Source organism: Triticum urartu, chromosome 2A (assembly GCF_056163025.1).
Source record: "Triticum urartu cultivar PI428250 chromosome 2A, HENAU_Tu73, whole genome shotgun sequence".
In the NCBI taxonomy this organism is placed as follows: Eukaryota; Viridiplantae; Streptophyta; class Magnoliopsida; order Poales; family Poaceae; genus Triticum; species Triticum urartu.
In genome coordinates, this window is record NC_141874.1 from 750,057,057 (window position 1) to 750,077,647 (window position 20,591).

Consider the following 20,591-nt stretch of genomic DNA (forward strand, 5'->3'; position numbering starts at 1 on the left):
TAATCATATTATGAAAATCTCTAAAGCACTAAAATACATCATTTTTGTTCCTCAACACATACACCCAAGTGGTCCTAGTACAACAGTCAATAAAGGTAACGAAATAACGATATCCATTGATAGACACTACTCCACTAGGACCCCACACATCAGAGTGTATTGTCTGAAGTGGGACATCACTTCTATGATCAGATAGAATATAAGTGCTCCGGATTTGCTTTCCATATAGGCAAGCATCACATACCAAGTCCTCCTTTCTAACTTTATTAAAGAGATTAGGATAAAGCTGACCCAGAATAACAAAAGATATATGCCCAAGTCTTCGGTGTTGTAGCATAAATTCTTCAAGTGGTGAAGAGGATAGAGCAGCAGCGACAGCCGGTGATGTATTATCATCCAAATAATACAATCCATCATGCATGCTCCCTGTCCCAAGTCTTCTTCCAGTCCCAAGTTCCTGAATTAAACACCATGATGGGAAAAAGATGACAAGATAATTCAGCTCACTTGTAATGCAACTTATAGACAGAAGGTTAATTGGAAATGAAGGAACATGTAGCACAGATGAGATGGGCATATTAGAGTTACACATGAGTGTCCCTGAACCCATAATAGTTTGTGTGGAACCATCAACCAACTTTACACTTTGCCCTCTCAATTCACGGACATAATTAGTAAATTTCTTGTGTGAACCAGCCATATGTCTAGATGCACCAGAATCTATTAACCATGGTGCATCACGAAAATTAGAAGTATGAGCATTAGGAATGTTACCACTAAAATTTGCAGATGCGGCAGAGGATGGTGTTGTGGGCGCTTCAGTAGTTTGCTTATCACCTAACCTCAACCCTTTAAATTGCTGCCACTTCTCCCAGTCATCCGTGCTCATTTCCACGTTCACATTTTGAGAGTGTTCATCTACCATAGCTAAGGCATTTGCCCTGCCTGTGGCACGACCACGACCAATACCGCCCATCAAACCCCCGTCCACGACCTTTGCCGCGCCAGTTTTGACCTCTTCCATGTCCACCCCCAAATAATTGATGACAAGATGATCTTATATGCCCTGGCTGGCCACACTCAAATAAATTTTGTTCGGACGTGTTCAACCCAAACCGCCGGTTATTTGCATTTTCTGTGACAAGAAGGGCTGAACGTCTCTGTGCTATGCCCTGCATAGATGGTCCTCCAACCTTCAATTTCAGGCGTGTCTCCTCACTAATGATTGCAAATATCGCTTGCTCCAAAGGAGGTAACTTGCCACTGCCATAAAGTGCTGCCCTCCTATTCTCAAATTTGGGATTAAGTCCATTCAGAAAATCCCTAACACGCTTCTCTCTGTCCATTTGTTGTATTTTCAATACATTTCCACACTCCATCTCGATTGGATCATAATAATCCAAATCGATCCAAAGTTGTTTTAGTTCAGAAACATAGTCAACCACCGTCTTCTCGCCTTGGCACAAATCTTGTAACTCCTTCTGAATCTTACAAGCAAGCATTTCGTTTACTACTCCTGAGAATGTCCCTTTCAATAACCTCCAAATTTCAGAAGCTTCTTTAATCCTTTCGACTTGTTTAGCAATCTGAGGTGATAGAGAGCTCAATAACCACACCCTCACTAGTGCATTTGTCATCTTCCACTTCTAACCTTCTTTGGAACTCTCATCCATAGACTTCTCCACCGTGCCTAGAATGTAAGCTTCAAGCTTCCTGGAACCAAGATGGTCTCTGCATGCTCTGCCCAGCTCACATAATTTTCTGGTCCTTCCAATTTTACATGGGGCATTTGCAAAGGATGTATCTCCTCTTTTGCCTCCACTTCTGATCTTGAGTTCCCTGCTTGCTTGCTAATCGCATCAAACAACACCTGATATTTCTCATCCATGGCATGCAAGACAGCAGCAAGCTCCCCTGCTGTGACTGCCCCTGGAGCACTACCATTGCCTGCCATATCTTCAATTCCTCCACACTCAGCAGCAGCAGTGCTCAATCTCTCTTCTTTACAAACTCTCTGCTGCTCTCTACTAGAGACCACACAACAGCAGCCCTTAATCTCTCTTCTTCCTCCCCAAATCTGTAGCAGCAGTCCCCTATTTCTCCAAATCGAAACAACAACAACCTCCTACCTTATGCTCCTCTTTTCTCTGGTCCAGGGACCCCCGCAACCTTCTTCAGGTAGCCCCGATTCGACTCCCCACCCCGTACTGGATCTCAATCCCACTGCCTTCACCTCCCGAACGCCCAGCAATGTCCACACGAGTGTCACCGAGATGGATCTTGCCAAAGCTCTGATGCCACGTAGATTCACATTCACTGGATCCTCTCCAAGATTAGAGTTTGGAGGAGAAGAAGGGAGAAGAGGGGAAGAGTACTCTGGAAGTTTTGGTCGGGAATAGCAAAACTCTAGATTCACTCTCCTGTATAGGATATTTACAGAGTTACAACTTTACACATAAGACCTCTAGTTATCCTATTTTTGCAATACAAGGATCACCAACATAATATAAGAGCGTTTTTGATATTACAGAGGGATAACGAAATTTGAATAGACTTAGACTCAGTAAAACTGTTTTTCTAAACAAACTCGGCGTACGTGATTACCTTAATTCCATACGAATACGGTTGTGTGGGATTAAGCGCTACTTTTGCCTTTGCCGTAAAGTCGTAAACCAAACCAAATTGACTTCAGGAAAAACCACGAGTTGAGCAGAGCCAGCACCAAACCAAACCCTCGTCGCGCTCGTCCCCTCCCCCTCTCGTGCTCTCTCACCCCGGCCAGCGGCATCTGAGATTCGCGCCTCGCCGGCGGCCATGGGCGGCGACTGGCAGGAGCTGGCCCAGTCGGCGGTCATCGGGCTCATCTTCGCCTTCCTCGTCGCCAAGCTCATCTCCGTCGTCCTCGCCTTCAAGGAGGACAACCTCCGGATCACCCGCTCCGCCCCCGACCCCGCCCCCTCCTCCTCCCCGGACGCCGCCGCCCCCGCGCTCGACGGCGGCGACGGCGACGGCGACAGCGACAGCGACGGCGACTGGGAGGGCGTGGAGAGCACGGAGCTCGACGAGGACTTCAGCGCCGCCTCCGCCTTCGTCGCCGCCTCCGCCGCCGGCGTCCCCGAGGAGGCGCAGCTCCGCCTCTATGGCCTCTACAAGATCGCCACCGAGGGGCCCTGCACCGCGCCGCAGCCCTCCGCCCTCAAGCTCAAGGCCCGCGCCAAGTGGTAGGTTCCGCCCCCCTTGCCTCGCTCGATTCCTTGGAATCTGGATCCACCTTCTGCCACAGTTGGGTTTAGCCTTATATTTTCTAGGGGATAGGGGTTATGAGGTGGGTTGGATATGATCCATGTCTAAATTTAGCTTGTGTTGCTACGGGGACTGCCGATGGGATGTGAACTTTGGTGTGATTTCTGAGTCGGACCGACCACGAGAGATTGTTCATGATTAGTATATATCCCCAAGTTCAACTTTTGCTAAATCCTAGCTAGAGTTGTTGATAAATACTTAGAATTGGTCCAATGGTTCTCTAGGTTTGGTGTACAGGATTTATCTCTAGGTTGTCGATGGGTTTCGCCAATTGATTGTGTGTTTGCATTGCCTGCTCTTGATACTTTACTTTAACATGAGCATCCAAGTACTTACATTTATTGCAACTGATCTAAATCGAGTAATATCATTTGTGATCATGGCTGCATAATTATGAGGGCTTAAGAGTTTCACTTTGATGATGATGCCCTTTGCTGCTTTGGATTTTCATATATGAGCATCGGAACTCAGGCATCTATTATTTCACAGTGAACATGTATTAGCAATAGACCTTTTCGGTTTTGCTCTGCCTGTGCTTCGCAATTTGGTAACTGTATCTAGGTTCTTGATTGGCTTCACCGATTGATTGGTTGTTTGCATTATCTGTTTGTGATACTTTCCCCTGAACATCCATGATCTATATCGAGAATGTTACTTTTGAATTCTGATTATGCCGAATAGTTGTGTAGGGGTAAGAATTTTCACTTTGAAGATGCCTTTGGTGCTCTGGATGTTCCAATATGAGCACCAGAACTTAGACGTCTACTATTTGCATTGAATACATATTAGCAGTTGACCTCTTTGCTTATGCTCAGTCTGCGCTTCTCAATTTGGAAAGTCAATTCAGTTTACCTAGTACCTTATTGATTGAGCACTTACTAGGTAATTTTAGCCTATATTACTAGGTAATTGCCATCCGGATGTGAAGTGCATAACTAGTATATCCCCAAGTGCATCTGGTGCTAGCTTCCTAGCTATAGTTCTTGTTAAGACCGAGAGCTGGTCCACTGGCTCAGTAGGTTTGGTGCACAAGCAAGCCTCCTCGTGCTAGTTTATGGGTTCCCTAGGTTCAGTTACATGTATGATAAATTGGTAAATTGTCTCTAGGTTTTTTATGGGCTCCGTCAATTGCTTGCGTGTTCCATTGACTGTTAGTGCTACTTTAACCTGAACATCAAAGTGCTTATATTCAACGCAACTGATCTATATCCAAGAGGACCAAGAATGCCGTTTGTGATCAGGCTGCATAGTCGTGTAGGGCTTAGAGTTTTTCATTTTGGTAATGCCCTTTAGTGCTCTGGATTTTCATATATGAGCACTGGAACTAAGACATCTATTTTTCATAGTGAAACATGTATCAACCTTAGACCTTTAAGCTTTCGCTCTGTCTGTGTTTCTCCATTTGCTAATTGTCCCTGGGTGCTTGCTTGGCTTCACCAATGGATTGAATGCTTGTGTTATTTGTTTGTGCTAATTTTGCCTGAGCATCCATGACCTATGTCCAGGAATGTCACTTGTGATAATGCTGAATAGTTGTGTAGGCCTTAGAATTTTCACTTTGAAGATGCCCTTTGTTACTCTGGATATTCCAATATGGGTACCAGAGCTCAGACGTTTACTGTTTGCATTGAACATATATTAGCAGTAGACCTGTATGTGTTTTTCTCAGTTTGGAAAGTCAATACAGTTTACCAAGTATCTTTGTTGATTGAGCACTTGTTTGCTAGGAATGCTTGGAATAAATTGGGTGCTATGCCAACAGAAGAAGCTATGGAGGAGTACATAACAATTGTTGATGAGATATTCCCTAACTGGTCTGATGGCTCAGTAAGTTTTATAATTCCACCTATGGCCACATATTCTTTACCATTTTTATAGGAATGTACATCACAGTGTTTGCTCTGTTTGATATAATCTGTTTGACATGATTCCAGAAAAAGAAAGATGGGGAAACCACAATGTCTGCATCAGGTTCGAAGGGACCAATGGGACCTGTATTTAGCAGTTTAATGTACGAGGAAGATCAAGGAAATGAATCGTAAGTCTTTCTACAACAAGGACACACCTTACACCTCCTCCCTGTGCATTAATGCCGCCTTGATGGTGTGTAGCCAAGTTCACCTAATGCTGTATAGTATATTTCTTTTGCTAACTGATAGAACATAGCAAATAAAAGTGAGATGATTCATTATTTGGTATGCAGCTAGTTTGTCTCCATCATGCTGCAAAAAAGTTGTATTTATTCATATAATCCATTTAGTACTTTGCCTGAACTAGTGTTTCTAGGATTACAATGAACTGGTTTGTACCTGCAGAGAACTTGGTGACATCCATGTTTCTGCAAGGGAAGGTGCAATTGATGACGTTAAAAAGCATCTGTCTGCAGGTGTACAAATCAACATAAGAGGTTTGTGTTTGTAGAACATCCATCTTTCTGTTCTCTATGTAGCAATGACTCATTTAGACATACTTTGGTTTCAGATAGCGAAGAGAGAACTCCGTTGCACTGGGCTGTGGACCGGGGTCATCTAGATGCTGTCGAGGTTCTTGTCAACTCAAATGCAGACGTGAATGCTCAGGTATCTGAATTTGTCGTGTACCCTTTATTCACTGCATTTTGAAATTTCTAGGCAGTTTGGTGAGTGTATTTGAACAAAAGAAACTTGTGGTAACTCTGACCAAGTATTTTTAGTGGGGCTTGCATCACAAGCTGTACCAAACCGACAAAATGTCGGATATTTGTTACATGTCGGCAAGCTGTCAGCCTGCAACATTCAACCAGCTAGCTAACTGCTTAAACAGTCGGTTCAGTTCATCTACTACGTTAGACCCAATTTAGTATCAATATCGTACAGCTGCAGTGTGCAGAAGCAAACCTTTTGCGACCTTCAGACACTGAACCCTTGTCTCTCCATGTCCAGGACAACGAAGGGCAGACCGCGCTCCACTACGCCGTCCTCTGCGAGAGGGAGGACATCGCCGAACTGCTCGTCAAGCACCACGCCGATCTCCAGATCAAGGACGGCGATGGGAACACCGCCCAGGACTTGTGCTCCTCGGCCTGGCCTTTCATGAAGCCAGCAAACTGATGGCACAATGAACCCGATGATACGTTGACGCCTGCTGCTACTACTACTAGTGCCGAGAAACTATACACACCGTGCTTGATTAGCTGAATCGGATGAGCCGTTTTACCAACCTCATCGAATACACTGTCAAAAGGTAACTCAGCGCAGGGTAGACATCTTGTAGTAGTGTTTTGCCTGTTTCATACGGTTTTTAGTGTGTTTGTGCTGCAGGCCAACTGTTTGGCAGGAAACATATCAGTGTCAGGATTCAGGTCTCGTGGCCTCATACTGTCAATATGCATACATCTTAAGAGCATCTCTAGCGGATCCCTTAAAAGTCGGTACTGCAAAAACAGATTAAGGTATACTGCAAAACGATTTTACGGTATCGCGGGAGCTCTGGTAGAACAACAGATCCTGTGAAATGCGATGGTATGCCCTGACCTGCAGGGGGAGGTGTTTGCCAGACCCAGCGACCTCCATCTCGACGAGCCCGACTAGCGGTGGATGCACGTGGCTAGTGGTTGTGTTCACGTCGAACTGGTTCGCGCGCCCGGCCATGTACCAACGCCGTGGCGCCTGTGCGAGCAGCCGTCTTCCGCTGGGAGAACGTGTCGCCGCTGCCCGTCAATGGCGTCCGCCTCCCTGAGCTCCTGCTCTTACGCCGCAATTGACCAAAATCGGTTGGAATCGGGGTTGATCACCGGAAATTGGAGGGGATTCGGCCAGAATCGGAGCACCTTGGTGGAATTTCGCCGGGGCTCCGGCGAGTCTGGCGCCAGTCTGGTGATGGTTGGGCTGAAATTTCCGTCCGGCCAACCGTCGTCGGCTTTTCAGTTCACCCCAAAAATCTAACTAAAAAACTAGACATCTTGGGTACGATGGGTTTTTTACGGGGAGCTCAATAATTTTTTTTCCAGTGCCGACCGTTTTGCAGGATCTGTTTTTTTTTCGGTCCAAAACCACAAAATGGTGTTTTTTTTTACAGTTTCAGGCCTTTTATGAGATTTGCTAGAGATGCTCGAACGGTCCTTGTCTGGGAAAATCTCCTCCGACTAGAACATCCGTAGATGTAGCATTACTCATATTTATTTCACCCCTGCTCCTACATTTATTTTAATAAAGCATGCTTTATTGACTCGTAATGCATCAAGCGAATATACAAACATAAAAGAGTAGACCGGCCTTTGCACAATTAAGATGCATACAACGAATACCAACACACACAAAAAAACACGCCTGCAAATAGTGAAATCATACAAGACCGAAATTATTTCTGGTGTAGAAACAAAAAGGAAAATAAGAGCCCCGAAGTGATCGACAAATATAATTACCATCGATACCAACCATCTCAGGACTACGATAAATATTGTTCAATAGCAATGCATTTGAAAGGGAACAACTCATAAGCGTCGCTGTCATTAGATCCAACCAACAAAGGCCGAATCATGAGTTTTCACCCCAAAGATCAAGTACGAGAAAACTCCAAGCAATGCAACAAGGTAGTGTGCAAAACACCGCCATTGCATCTACTGAATCTGACAAACACCATCTGGAAAATTGAATTTGTTCTTGTAAAATTATTTTCCAAAATTGTCTAGCCAAACAATGCATGATGTATTAATAAACCAGACAAACAATAAACATGACTATGGGCGTTCGTTAGTCGGGGCATACGTAATTCAATCCTAATCTTACTAAAGCATTAAGAAGAAGAAAAATCTACTGTAGCTACTAGTACTGAACTGTAGAATCCTAGAGCTCGTCGTGTTCATCGTCCTCCTCGGCGGCGTCGTCATGGCCACCGCCAGTGTTCCCGTAAGCGGCGGCGAAGGCTGGGCTGCAGACATCCTCCAGCTCCTTGAGCTTCTTCGCGTAGCCGTCCTGGTCAGCGTCCGGGTTGGCCTCGAGCCACTCGCCGGCCTCCCTGGCCGCCTCCCTGACCCTCTCCCTGTCGGCGCCGTCCATCTTGGCCCCCAGCTCGCTGTCGGCTGTCGTCCGGGCACTGTAAACGTATGCCTCCAGCTTGTTTCGCGCGTCCACCTTGTCCCTCACCTTCCTGTCCTCCTCGGCGAACTCCTCCGCCTCTTGCGCCATGCGCTCGATCTCCTCCTGGCTGATGCTACGGCCGGCACTGCTGATCTCGATCTTCTCCGACCGGCCGGTGCCCTTGTCCGCCGCCCCGACGTGCAGGATGCCGTTCACGTCCACCTCCAGGGTCACCTCGATCTGCGGCGTGCCCCTCGGCGCGGGCGCGATCCCGGTGAGGTCGAACTTGCCCGTCCTTTGTCATGCTCCGCTCGCCCTCGAACACCGTGATGGTCACCGTCGTCTGCCTGTCCTCGTAGGAGTAAATGGCACCGGCGGTCCGAGAACTTGCGCTGTGGGTGCACTTAAGTCACGGTACTTGCAAACCGAAAAAACCTATCATAGAACTTGCATTATGGGTGCAGATAGGTCACACAGGTCATCTGAACCGGCCAGCTGCCCGGTTTTCTCCCTCTAACGATCAAGCGCGATAAATTTGTTCACGACTTTAAAAATATATGTGATTCGTGACTTTAAAAAAATGTTCATGAACGATAAATTTGAAAACTATTTGTTCACGACTTTAAAAAATGTTTGCGAACGTTTCAAAAAATATATTCATGATCCGTGACTTTAAAAAAATGTTTGCGAACGATAAATTAAAAATATTTGTGATTAGTGACTTTAAAAAAATGTCCAGGAACGAAAAATTTGAAAATGTTTTTGAATGATAAATTTAAAAATGTTCGTGAATGATTAATTTGAAAACTATTTATTCACGGCATTAAAAAAAGGTTGACAACGATAAATTTGAAAAATATTTGTGATTTGCGAACATTTGTTTTAAGTGGTGAACATTTTAAAAAATGTTTGTGATTCGTGACTTTAAAAAAATGTTCTCGGACGATAAATAAAAAAATATTTATTAAAAATATTTGTGATTCGTGACTTTAAAAAATGTCCAGGAACGAAAATTTTGAAATGTGACCTATCTGCACCCGCAACGCAAGTTCTATGACGGGTTTTTCTCGAAAATAGGACAGCTGGCCGGTTCAGATGGCATATGTGACCTATCTGCACCCGCAATGCAAGTTCTATGACGGGTTTTTCCAGTTTACAAGTACCATGACTTAAGTGCACCCGCAGCGCAAGTTCTCGGACCACCAGTGCCATTTCTTGGTTCTCTTGGTCGGGATCGGCGTGTTTCGGGGGATCACGCTCGCCATCACGCCGCCAGCCGTCTCGATGCCGAGCGTCAACGGCGTCACGTCCAGCACCACAACCTTCTTGGCGTCGCCGCGCACGATGCCGCCCTGCACGGCCGCGCCATAGGCGACGGCCTCGTCAGGGTTGACGCCCTTGTGGGGCTCCTTGCCGCCGAAGTAGTCGCGGAGGAGCTGCTACACCTTGGGGATCCTGGTGCTGCCGCCGACCAGCACCACCTCGTCGATGTCGCCCTTGGCCAGCCCGGCGTCTGCCATGGCCTTCTTCACGGGCACCATGGCCTTGCGGAAGAGGTTGGCGTTGAGCTCCTCGAAGCGGGCCCAGGTGAGTGGCTCCGACAGGTCGACACCGTCGGCCAGCGACTCGATCTCCACGTAGACCTGGAGCTGGGTGTTGAGCGCCCGCTTGGCGCGCTCGCACTCGCGGCGGAGCTTCCCGAGCGCGCACGCGTCGCCGAAGATGTCGACGCCGTGCTCCCGCTTGACGGGCCGGATGAAGTGGTCCATGACGCGCTTGACGCGTCTACAATATCAAATCAACATCAATATATCCTTCATGCAATACCTTCAGCCGACCGATCGTGCGCGACCGTCCGCTGGTACCGTGTCCGTTGGATCGTCTGTTCATCACATGGACGAGAGCAACCCGCTCCGCGCCCACGTTTTGCGCAACTAGGCTCTTGTTGCATTCCCTGGACCGCAACAAGTAGTCAGCGCACAAACCACTGCTTGAAGCTGCCATGGCCACCGCGGAGCACCAGCGTGGCCTCGTCGAGCGCCGCCGTCCCCAAGCCACACTACCGCGCAGCCGAGGTACCCCACCGCCGCTCCCTCTCTTTCTCTCGTTCCACTCGCCGCGCCTTTGCATCTAGCCGCGCCACCCCTGCGAGGTCACCGGTACCGGCCCGAAGCTCCATGGAAGGGATCGGGCTCGCCCGTCTCTGGACTCCACCACTGCCGCCAAGCTATGCATGGCCGCCACCGCCCGGATCTACTCGTCCCCAACCCTTCTCCGCACCTCGTTGTTCCCTAGCTATAACATGTTGCCATGTCATCCCAACATGTATAGTAGTTAGCTATAAGAAAGTACTACGTTATTACCATATGACCCATCTTACACTCTCACAAAGCTTCTTAGAGCATGTGCTACACCCTGCCGCAAATCTACAACCCGCTTGTCTTCTCTCTCCTCCAACTCAGTAAAAATATAATATTTAAAGTCTTACAACCGCCTATGTCACCGTATTATACATGCTCTCAGTGTGAGAGAGGGGGGCTATAAGTCAGAGAGAGAGGGGTAAATTGCAGTTTTGCAGAAAAGCCCATGAAACTTCAAATCATCATAACATTTTCTGTTAATCCAAATTGAATGAATATTTTTGAAAAATGACATTTATAAAAAAATGTTTCTGCCAAAACAATAAAAATCCACTTTACAATATTTTAAAATTCAAATTCAAACAGAATCATTTCAAACTTAAATAGGGTTTAACTTGCAAACTATAAATTCAAATTAAATGATCATTTGCAGAATAATTATAGTGAAATATTTTTTAAATAAACCTACTGCAATTCAAATTTAAATAATTTAAAATAGAAATTCAAATAAAGTTCTACAATACTCAATTCAGAAAATTCAAAGTTAATTGAGGTTATAACTTGTTAATCTTAAACTAATTTAGATAATTTATTTTACTTTATATTTCAAAAACAAAATTCAAATTTAGGAAATAACGTATGACATAATAAAAAACTTTAGGAAATTCAAATCTAATTTTAATTAAATTCAAATTAAATGGGACATATAGTTCGTTTTGCTAATTCAAATTAAATGAAATATTTTGCAAATGAATTCTTGAACCAACCTGGACCAGATGTGAATTCACTTAGACTTGAGTCAAACTTTTCAAATTTCAATTCAAATTTAAATTCGAACCTAACCTAAATCCAAATAAGTTTAAATCCTTATTTCAAATTTAATGAAACTTCAATCAAACCTTGAGTGTGAATTCAAATGAAACTTATATTATTAAAACCCTAACTCAAACCATTTCAATTCAACTCAAATTCAAATATGAACTCATATGTCAAACCTAATTCAAATTCAAACTAGAATCTAGTTTGAAACCAAAACCATTGACATGTGAAATCATTTTGAAACCAAATTCAAAACTTAAAAATGAATTTCAAACTCAAATCAAGTAAGTCAAGTTACATTTGAAATTCATTTCAACCAAACCCTAACCATCGTGGATGGAGCCATGTGAATTTAAAGTGATGCACTGCACATGTGTGGGCGGCTCCCCCTACATGATGTCAGATATATTTAAACTACACAACGATGATCGCTCCCCTTGCACACCCTTTCCATGTGGTGCCCGAACATCAACTCCCCGTTGATGTGCTTGTTCAGTTCCCTCCAATGGCGATCATTGTGTTGTGGTGTCTTCATGCTCTTGGTGTAGCCCCGTTTCATCTTTGCTCAAGGTGGCATAAGGTAGCTCTCTGATGACCCATAAGTATAGGGGATCTATCGTATTCCTTTCGATAAGTAAGAGTGTCGAACCCAACGAGGAGCAGAAGGAAATGACAAGCGGTTTTCAACAAGGTATTCTCTGCAAGCACTGAAATTATCAGTAACAGATAGTTGTGTGATAAGATAATTTGTAACGGGTAACAAGTAAAAAAAGTAACTAGGGTGCAGCAAGGTGGCCCAATCCTTTTTGTAGCAAAGTACAAGCCTCGAAGAAATCTTATGTAAAGTAAAGCGCTCCCGAGGACACATGGGAATTACTGTCAAGTTAGTTTTCATCACGCTCATATGATTCACGTTCGTTACTTTGATAATTTGATATGTGGGTGGACCGGTGCTTGGGTGCTGCCCTTTCTTGGACAAGCCTCCCACTTATGATTAACCTCTCTCGCAAGCATCCGCAACTATGAAAGAAGAATTAAGATAAATCTAACCATAGCATGAAACATATGGATCCAAATCAGCCCCTTACAAAGCAACGCATAAACTAGGATTTAAGCTTCTGTCACTCTAGCAACCCATCATCTACTTATTACTTCTCAATGCCTTCCCCTAGGCCCAAACAATGGTGAAGTGTCATGTAGTCGATGTTCACATAACACCACTAGAGGAGAGACAACATACATCTCATCAAAATTTCGAACGAATACCAAATTCACATGATTACTTATAACAAGACTTCTTCCTTGTCCTCAGAACAAACGTAACTACTCACAAAGCATATTCATGTTCATAATCAGAGGAGTATTGAATAGCATTAAGGATCTGAACATAATCTTCCACTGAATAAACCAACTAGCATCAACTAGAAGGAATAATCAACACTACTAGCAACCCACAGGTACCAATCTGACGTTTTGAGACAAAGATCGGATACGAGAGATGAACTACAGTTTGAGAGGAGATGGTGCTGGTGAAGATGTTGATGGAGATTGACCCCCTCTCGATGAGAGGATCGTTGGTGATGACGATGGCTTCGATTTCCCCCTTTGGTAGGGAAGTTTCCCTGGCAGAACAGCTTCGCCGAAGCCCTAGATTGGTTCTGCCCAAGTTCCGCCTCGAGACGGCGATGCTTTGTCCCGAAAGCTTCCTCTTGATTTTTTCCAGGTAAAACCCTTCATATAGCACAAGATGAGCACCGGGGGCCTGCCAGGTGGGCGGCAAGGTAGGGGGCGCCCCTAGGGGGGTAGGGTGCGCCCCCACCCTTGTGGTTTCCTTGTGGGTCCCCTCTGGTGCTTTCTTCGCCCAATATTTTTTATATATTCCAAAATAATTCTCCATGAAGTTTCAGGACTTTTGGAGTTGTGCAGAATTGGTTTCTCAGATTTGCTCCTTTTCTAGTCCAGAATTCCAGCTGCCGGCATTCTCCCTCTTTGTGTAAACCTTGTAAAATAAGAGAGAAAGGGCATAAGTATTGTGCCATAATGTGTAATAACAACCCATAATGCAATAAATATCATTATAAAAGCATGATGCAAAATGGACGTATCAACTCCCCCAAGCTTAGAACTCGCAAAGCGAAAGCCGAAATCGAAAAATATGTCCACATGTTTAGAGATAGAGGTGTTGAGGGCATCATGATCATCTTTAGAACAGCAACATATATTGTCATATAATTTGTTATGCCAAAGTAACCACTCGTTCACAAGGTAAAGTATGAATCAGAAACTTCATTGAAAACTAACAAACTATGATCTCAGTAATTGAGGCAATTTCAATTAATCATAACATCGGAAAGAGTCAATACAAGAGCTTTTCAGCAAGTCCACATACTCAACTATCATTGAATATTTCACAATTGCTAACATTCACGCGATACTTATGAGTCCAAAGTTTCAGTCAGACACAGAGAAAGATAGGGGCTTATAGTTTCGCCTCCCAACCTTTTACCTCAAGGGTAATGTCAACAATAATACTTTTGATAACCTACATCCTAGTGGATACATATATCTGGATCTTTCTCCAACATATAGTGCTTTCCAAAAAGAAAAGGTGTAAAAAGGAAAGGTGAAGATCACCATGACTCTTGTATAAGGCTAGAAGATTAAATATAGGCCCTTCGCAGAGGGAAGCAAAGGTTGTCATGCGCTTTTATGGTTGGATGCACAAAATCTTAATGCAAAAGAACGTCACTTTATATTGCTGCTTGTGATAAAGAACTTTATTATGCAGTATGTCGCTTTTATTTCTTCCATATCACAAGTTTGTATAAAGCTTATTTTCTTCACACTAATAGATCATACATATTTAGAGAGCAATTTTTATTGCTTGCACCGATGACAACTTACTTGAAGGATCTTACTCAATCCATAGGTAGGTATGATGGAATCGCATGGCAAAACTGGTTTAAGGGATGTTTGGAAGCACAAGTAGTATCTCTACTTGGTGCAAAGGATTTGGCTAGCATAAGAGAGGAAGGCAAGCTCAACATGTTGGAGGATCCATAACAATATAACTTCTATTCGGGTATAAGAAAATATAACCCATTATGTTGTCTTCCTTGTCCAACATCAACCTTTTGGCATGTCATATTTTAATGAGTGCTCACGATTACAAAAGATGTCAAGGATAGTATATTTATATGTGAAGCCTCTCTTTCTTTATTACTTCCTATTAATTGCAACAATGACCAAAACTATGTTTGTCAACTCTCAATAACTTTTATTCATCATACTCTTTATATGTGAAGTGATCACTCTCCATAAGATCATTATATGATCTTTTTATTTATTTTTATTCTTTCTCTTATTTTATTCCCTCAAGATCATAGCAAGAAAGGAAAGCCCTCAACTCAAAACTACTCTTTATTATATAACTCATGGACTCGGTTACATAGATAGACCTCGAAACAAAACTCAAAGATAGATCGTACTAAAAACTTTATTCTACTAGATCAAGATATAACCAAAAGGATAGAACTAAGAAAAACGATAAAGGTAAAGGTGTGATGGTGATACGATACCGGGGCACCTCCCCCAAGCTTGGCAGTTGCCAAGGGGAGTGCCCATACCCATGTTTTAGGTCTCTTTCTTCGGAGGTGGTGATGTGATATTCTTGGCGATGATGCCCCTTAGGATGCGATTCTCCCTCGAGCTTATTATTTTGCTGCTTAAGATCCATTATTTCCTTGCGAAGTTTACCCGCGACGGCTAGAGCTCCAATCACCCATGGATGTTTCATAGCTGCGGGGGAAAAGCAACACTCTTTATCATATTTTCATAAGAGAGAAATCTAGCATTGGGAGGGATGACCGAATTTGGTATCGCTGAGCTCTAAAGTTCCTCTAGCATGAATCTAGATTGAAGACGAGAGGTAACTTCTTGATCCTCCATGGCATCCACCCTTTTCAAGTCAGCCTCCATCTCTTCCTCCGTTGGTTACCCGAAGTGGTCAGCTTCGCTGTTTGCTCTTGGGTCTGGTGTCGGATGAGAGACACGACTCTCCCCCGACCGACTCTTGCAAAGACATCTTGCTCTAAATCTGCTGCAGAAACAACTCAACACAAAAAACAGAAGATATTGTTGTGGTACGCTGGTCAAAACCTTCAGGAGATTATATAATGAATTTTTACCGACCAAAAGAAGTATTGTGCAAGAAAACGGAGTCCGGAGGGCACACGAGGTGGCGGCAAGGTACAGGGGCGCGCCCAAGGGGGTAGGGCGCGCCCTCCTGCCTTGCCGCTTCCTCGTGCACTCTTTAGACTACTTTTAATTTTCCTAATTTTCTAAATATTCCAAAACGGAGAAAAAATGCCATTGGAAACATTTTGGAGTCGGTTTACTTACCGTTCCACATACATATTCCTTTTAGGAGTCTGAAACATTCTGGAAAGTGTCCCTTATGTGCTCCTCCGGTGTTATGGTATTAATTATATTTGTCTCAATATTTATGGGAGTACCTGAGATATAGTGCTTGATTCTTTGACCGTTTACCACCTTCGGATATGTGCCTTCGGCGTTGTTGATCTTGATGGCACCAGAACGATAAACCTCCTCGATAATGTAAGGACCTTCCCATTTAGAGAGAAGCTTTCCTGCAAAAATCTTAAACGAGAGTTGTATAGGAAAATATGATCACCTACATTAAACTCACGCTTTTGTATCCTTTTGTCATGCCATCTTTTAACTTTTCTTTAAACAACTTGGCATTCTCATAGGCTTGGGTTCTTCATTCATCAAGCGAGCTTATGTCAAATAACCTCTTCTCACCGACAAGTTTGAAATCATAGTTGAGCTCTTTGATTGCCCAATAAGCTTTATGTTCTAGTTCAAGAGGTAAGTGACATGCTTTTCCATAGAGCATTTTATACGGAGACATGCCCATAGGATTTTATAAGCAGTTCTATAAGACCATAATGCATCATCAAGTTTCTTAGACCAATTCTTTCTAGATCTATTAACAGTCTTTTACAAAATCAATTTAATCTCTCTATTGCTCAGTTCTACTTGCCTGCTAGACTCAAGATGATAAGGAGATGCAATTCTATGGTTGACATCATATTTAGCAAGCATTTTACGGAAAGCACCATGAATAAAATGTGAACCACCATCAGTCATTAAATATCTAGGGACTCCAAACCTTGGAAAATAACTTCTAAAAGCATCTTAATAAAAGTGTTATAATCAGCCCTACTAGTTGGAATAGCTTCTACCCACTTAGTAACGTAATAAACAGCAACTAAAATATATGTATACCCATTAGAGGAAGGAAAAGGTCCCATATAATCAAAGCCCCAAACATCAAATGGTTCAATAACAAGTGAATAATTCATAGGCATTTCCTGACGTCTACTAATATTGCCAATCCTCTGGTATTCATCACAAGACAAGACAAACTTACGAGCATCCTTGAAGAGAGTAGGCCAATAAAAACCAGATTGTAATACCTTGTGTGCAGTTCTATCTCCCGCGTGGTGTCCTCCATAGGCCTCGAAGTGACACTTGCGTAGGATCTGTTCCTGTTCATGCTCAGGTACACAACGTCTAATAACACCATCTACTCCTTTATAAAGATGTGGGTCATCCCAAAAGTAATGTCTTAAATAATAGAAAAACTTTTTCTTGTGCTGGTATGTGAAACTAGGTGGTATAAACTTAGCAACAATGTAATTAGCATAATCAGCCTACCATGGAGTATTACGAGAAGCATTTACGACAGCTAATTGCTCATCAGGAAAGCTATCATCAATAGGTAGTGGGTCATCAAGAACATTTTCTAACCTAGATAAGTTATCTGCAACAGGGTTGTCAGCTCCCTTTCTATCAATAATATGCAAATCAAATTCTTGTACAAGAGAACCCATCTAATAAGTCTAGGCTTAGCACCTTTCTTTTCCATAAGGTATTTAATAGCAGCATGATCAGTGTGAACAGTTACTTTGGAATCAACAATATAAGATCTGAACTTATCACAAGCAAAAACAACTGCTAGAAATTCGTTTTCAGTAGTAGCATAATTTCTCTGGGCACTATCTAGAGTTTTACTAGCATAATGAATAACTTTCAATTTCTTATCAACTCTTTGCCCTAGAACAGCACCAACAACATAATCACTAGCATCGCACATAATTTCAAAGGGTAAATTCCAATCAGGTGGCTAAACAATAGGTGCAGAAATCAAGGCTTTCTTAAGTATTTCAAATGCTTCTACACAATCATCATCAAAAACAAAAGGAACATCTTTTTGCAAGAGATTAGTGAGAGGCCTAGAAATTTTAGAGAAGTATTTAATAAACCTCCTATAGAAACCAGCATGACCAAGGAAACTTCTTATACCTTTGATATCTTTAGGACACGACATCTTTTCAATAGCATCTACTTTAGCTTTATCAACTTCAATACCTCTTTCAGAAAATTTATGCCCCAAGACAATACCTTCAAACCATAAAGTGACACTTCTCCCAATTCAAGACAAGATTAGTTTATTCACATCTCTGCAAAACTCGATCAAGGTTGCTTAAACAATCATCAAAAGAAGTTTCGTAAATGGAGAAATCATGCATGAAAACCTCAACAATCTTTTCACAAAAGTCAGAGAATATAGCAGTCATACATCTTTGAAAGGTAGCACATGCATTGCATAAACCAAAAGGCATATGTCTATAAGCAAAAGTACCGAAAGGGCAAGTAAAAGTGGTTTTTTCTTGATCTTGTTTAGACACATGTATTTGAGAAAAACCAGAATAACCATCTAGAAAGTAGAATTGTGTATGTTTGGACAGTCTTTCTAGCATTTGATCAATAAAAGGTAGAGGCTAATGATCTTTTCTAGTAGCTTTGTTTAATTTGCGAAAATCAATTACCATTCTATAGCCTGTAACAATTCTTTGTGGAATCAATTCATTCTTATCATTAGGAACAATAGTAATACATCCCTTCTTAGGGACACAATGAACGGGACTTACCCATCTACTATCAGCAAAAGGATAAATTATACCTGCCTCCAGAAGCTTTAGTATTTCATTTCTTACCACTTCTTTCATCTTAGGATTTAACCGTCGTTGATGATCAACAACTGGTTTAGCATCGGTCTCCATATTAATTTTGTGCTGACATAGAGTGGGACTAATGCCCTTACACTACAAAAAAAGACACATCCATGACATTTTGGGCCGAACAATTTTTTTTCTGTCATACATATGACACTTCTATGACGATAATTGTGACAAAACCTGGTATCATCATAGATGTGGTGGGCTCCTACTTCTATGACAAAAAATCATAACATAAAATGGGCTTTTCATCCTGGGCGGGCCGGAGACGCAGCTGCATGACATTCTTTGGGCCGTCCATGACGGAAAAAACCGTGGTAGAAGCGAGGGCAAGGAAAATATCGGGGAGTCCCCGATTACGGTGGGTGGTCGGGGGCCGAGCGATGCGCGTTTCTCTCGTACGTACGCGCGTGTGTGCGAGGCGTTGGGCTCTAACTAAACCCAAGCGAGGGGTTGGGCTCTAACTGAACCCGAGCGATTGCACTGTAGGCTACGCGTTACTGAACCCGAGCGATCGATCGATGGCTGTTAACTGAACTCGATCGAGTGATTCCTTTGCTACTGCTGCTAACTGAAGCCGATCGATGCTGCCTCTGGATGAACAGTGAGCGTTGCGGGGGGGTTTGGATGAAAAGTTCCCGATGGGGGTGGATGAACAGGATCCTGTGGTGTTGCCTCTGGATGAACAATACCCCGATCGATCGAGCCGGTTGGGGCTGGATGAATAGGACTCGGTGGAGGGCTGGATGAACAGGACCACCCCGTGGAGGGTAGGATGAACAGTAGCCCGTGGAGGGGTGGTTGAACAGGAGCCCGTGGAGAGGGCTGGTTGAAGAGTAGCCGGTGGAGTAGCGCGCGGTGGAGGCTGGATGAATAGGAGCCCGTGGATGAACAGTCGCAGGTGGAGGCTGGAGGAGGTCGACGGTGGATGAACAGTAGCCCGTGGAGGCTGGGGGGGTTCGACAGTGGAGATGAACAGTATCCCGTGGAGTCCCGTTTTGCGGTACGCCACACCCCTCCCGATGAACATGACCCCGTTTCGACCGTAGCGCTCCAACACAAGTCCATTTCCTCCGTTTTGCGGTACGCCACACCCCTCCCGATGAACAGGACCCCCGTTTCGACCGTAGGAGGTCCGTTTCCTCCATTTTACGGTACGCCAGACCCCCCCCCGATGAACAGGATCCCGTTTCGAAAATGGCTGGTCGAACACAAGGTTGTTTCCTCCGTTCTGCGGTATGCCAGGCCTCGTTTCCATCGCCTGTTCCGTCCAAGCCCTCCCGATGAACACGACCACGCATTCCGTTGCCTCCCCATGAACACGACGACGACACTGTTTCTCCGTTCCGACCCAGCCATGTACACGAGCCCTGGCTGTACATATGCGCGAGTAGGCGTTTGAGACCCCGCCCGTATGTACACATACGTGGTCGTATTTTCTTTCTTGCACCCTGGCCGCTGTACGTACGTGTACATGCTACGTGCGCGCCTCTACATCGACCAGTGTATATGTACGTACACGTTCGCGACCAGAATGACAACGCTACGTACGCTTCGACCAGGTGGGTCCCGACTGTCAGGCACTTCCTTGCGTGCGAAGATGTAGCTGGTGGGTCCCAGCAGTCAGGGGGAAACATTTTTTTCTCGAAATACAGTGGCCCGTCTGGTGGGTCCCAGCTGTCAGGTGGAGGAATCATTATTTTCCGCGTAATAAGGAGGCACTTTCTTGCTGCGGCCGTGGACCCAACTGTCAGCCTCTCCACGTACAGTCCACGTCCGATGGAAGTCGTTCCTTGACCACGTTGACCACGCCGCGCTGAGAGCACCAGGGCGGTGGACGACGGTGAGGCCTAGGAAGGGGACGACGGGGAGCTAGGGAAGACGTGGCAGTGGAAGCCCGCGCGGAGAGGAGTACGAGGGTTCACTGGTTCGGCTGCGGTGTGAGG

At 44.2% G+C, this 20,591-nt stretch overlaps 1 protein-coding gene and 2 pseudogenes across 1 annotated transcript; 1 reads left to right on the top strand and 2 right to left on the bottom strand.

The window, feature by feature from the left end:
• Positions 1-413: 413 nt before the first annotated feature.
• On the bottom strand, positions 414-1,954 carry LOC147987722 (uncharacterized; annotated as a pseudogene).
• A 727-nt stretch (positions 1,955-2,681) lies between these two features.
• On the top strand, positions 2,682-6,687 carry LOC125538760 (acyl-CoA-binding domain-containing protein 4). Its single transcript, XM_048702049.2, has 6 exons — positions 2,682-3,221; positions 5,031-5,130; positions 5,238-5,341; positions 5,619-5,710; positions 5,785-5,882; positions 6,225-6,687. The coding sequence occupies exons 1-6, from the start codon at positions 2,815-2,817 to the stop codon at positions 6,390-6,392; spliced, it is 969 nt and encodes a 322-aa protein (XP_048558006.2). The 5' UTR covers positions 2,682-2,814; the 3' UTR covers positions 6,393-6,687.
• Positions 6,688-8,126: 1,439 nt separating this feature from the next.
• Positions 8,127-9,901, bottom strand: LOC125537285 (heat shock 70 kDa protein BIP4-like; annotated as a pseudogene).
• Positions 9,902-20,591: the final 10,690 nt, after the last annotated feature.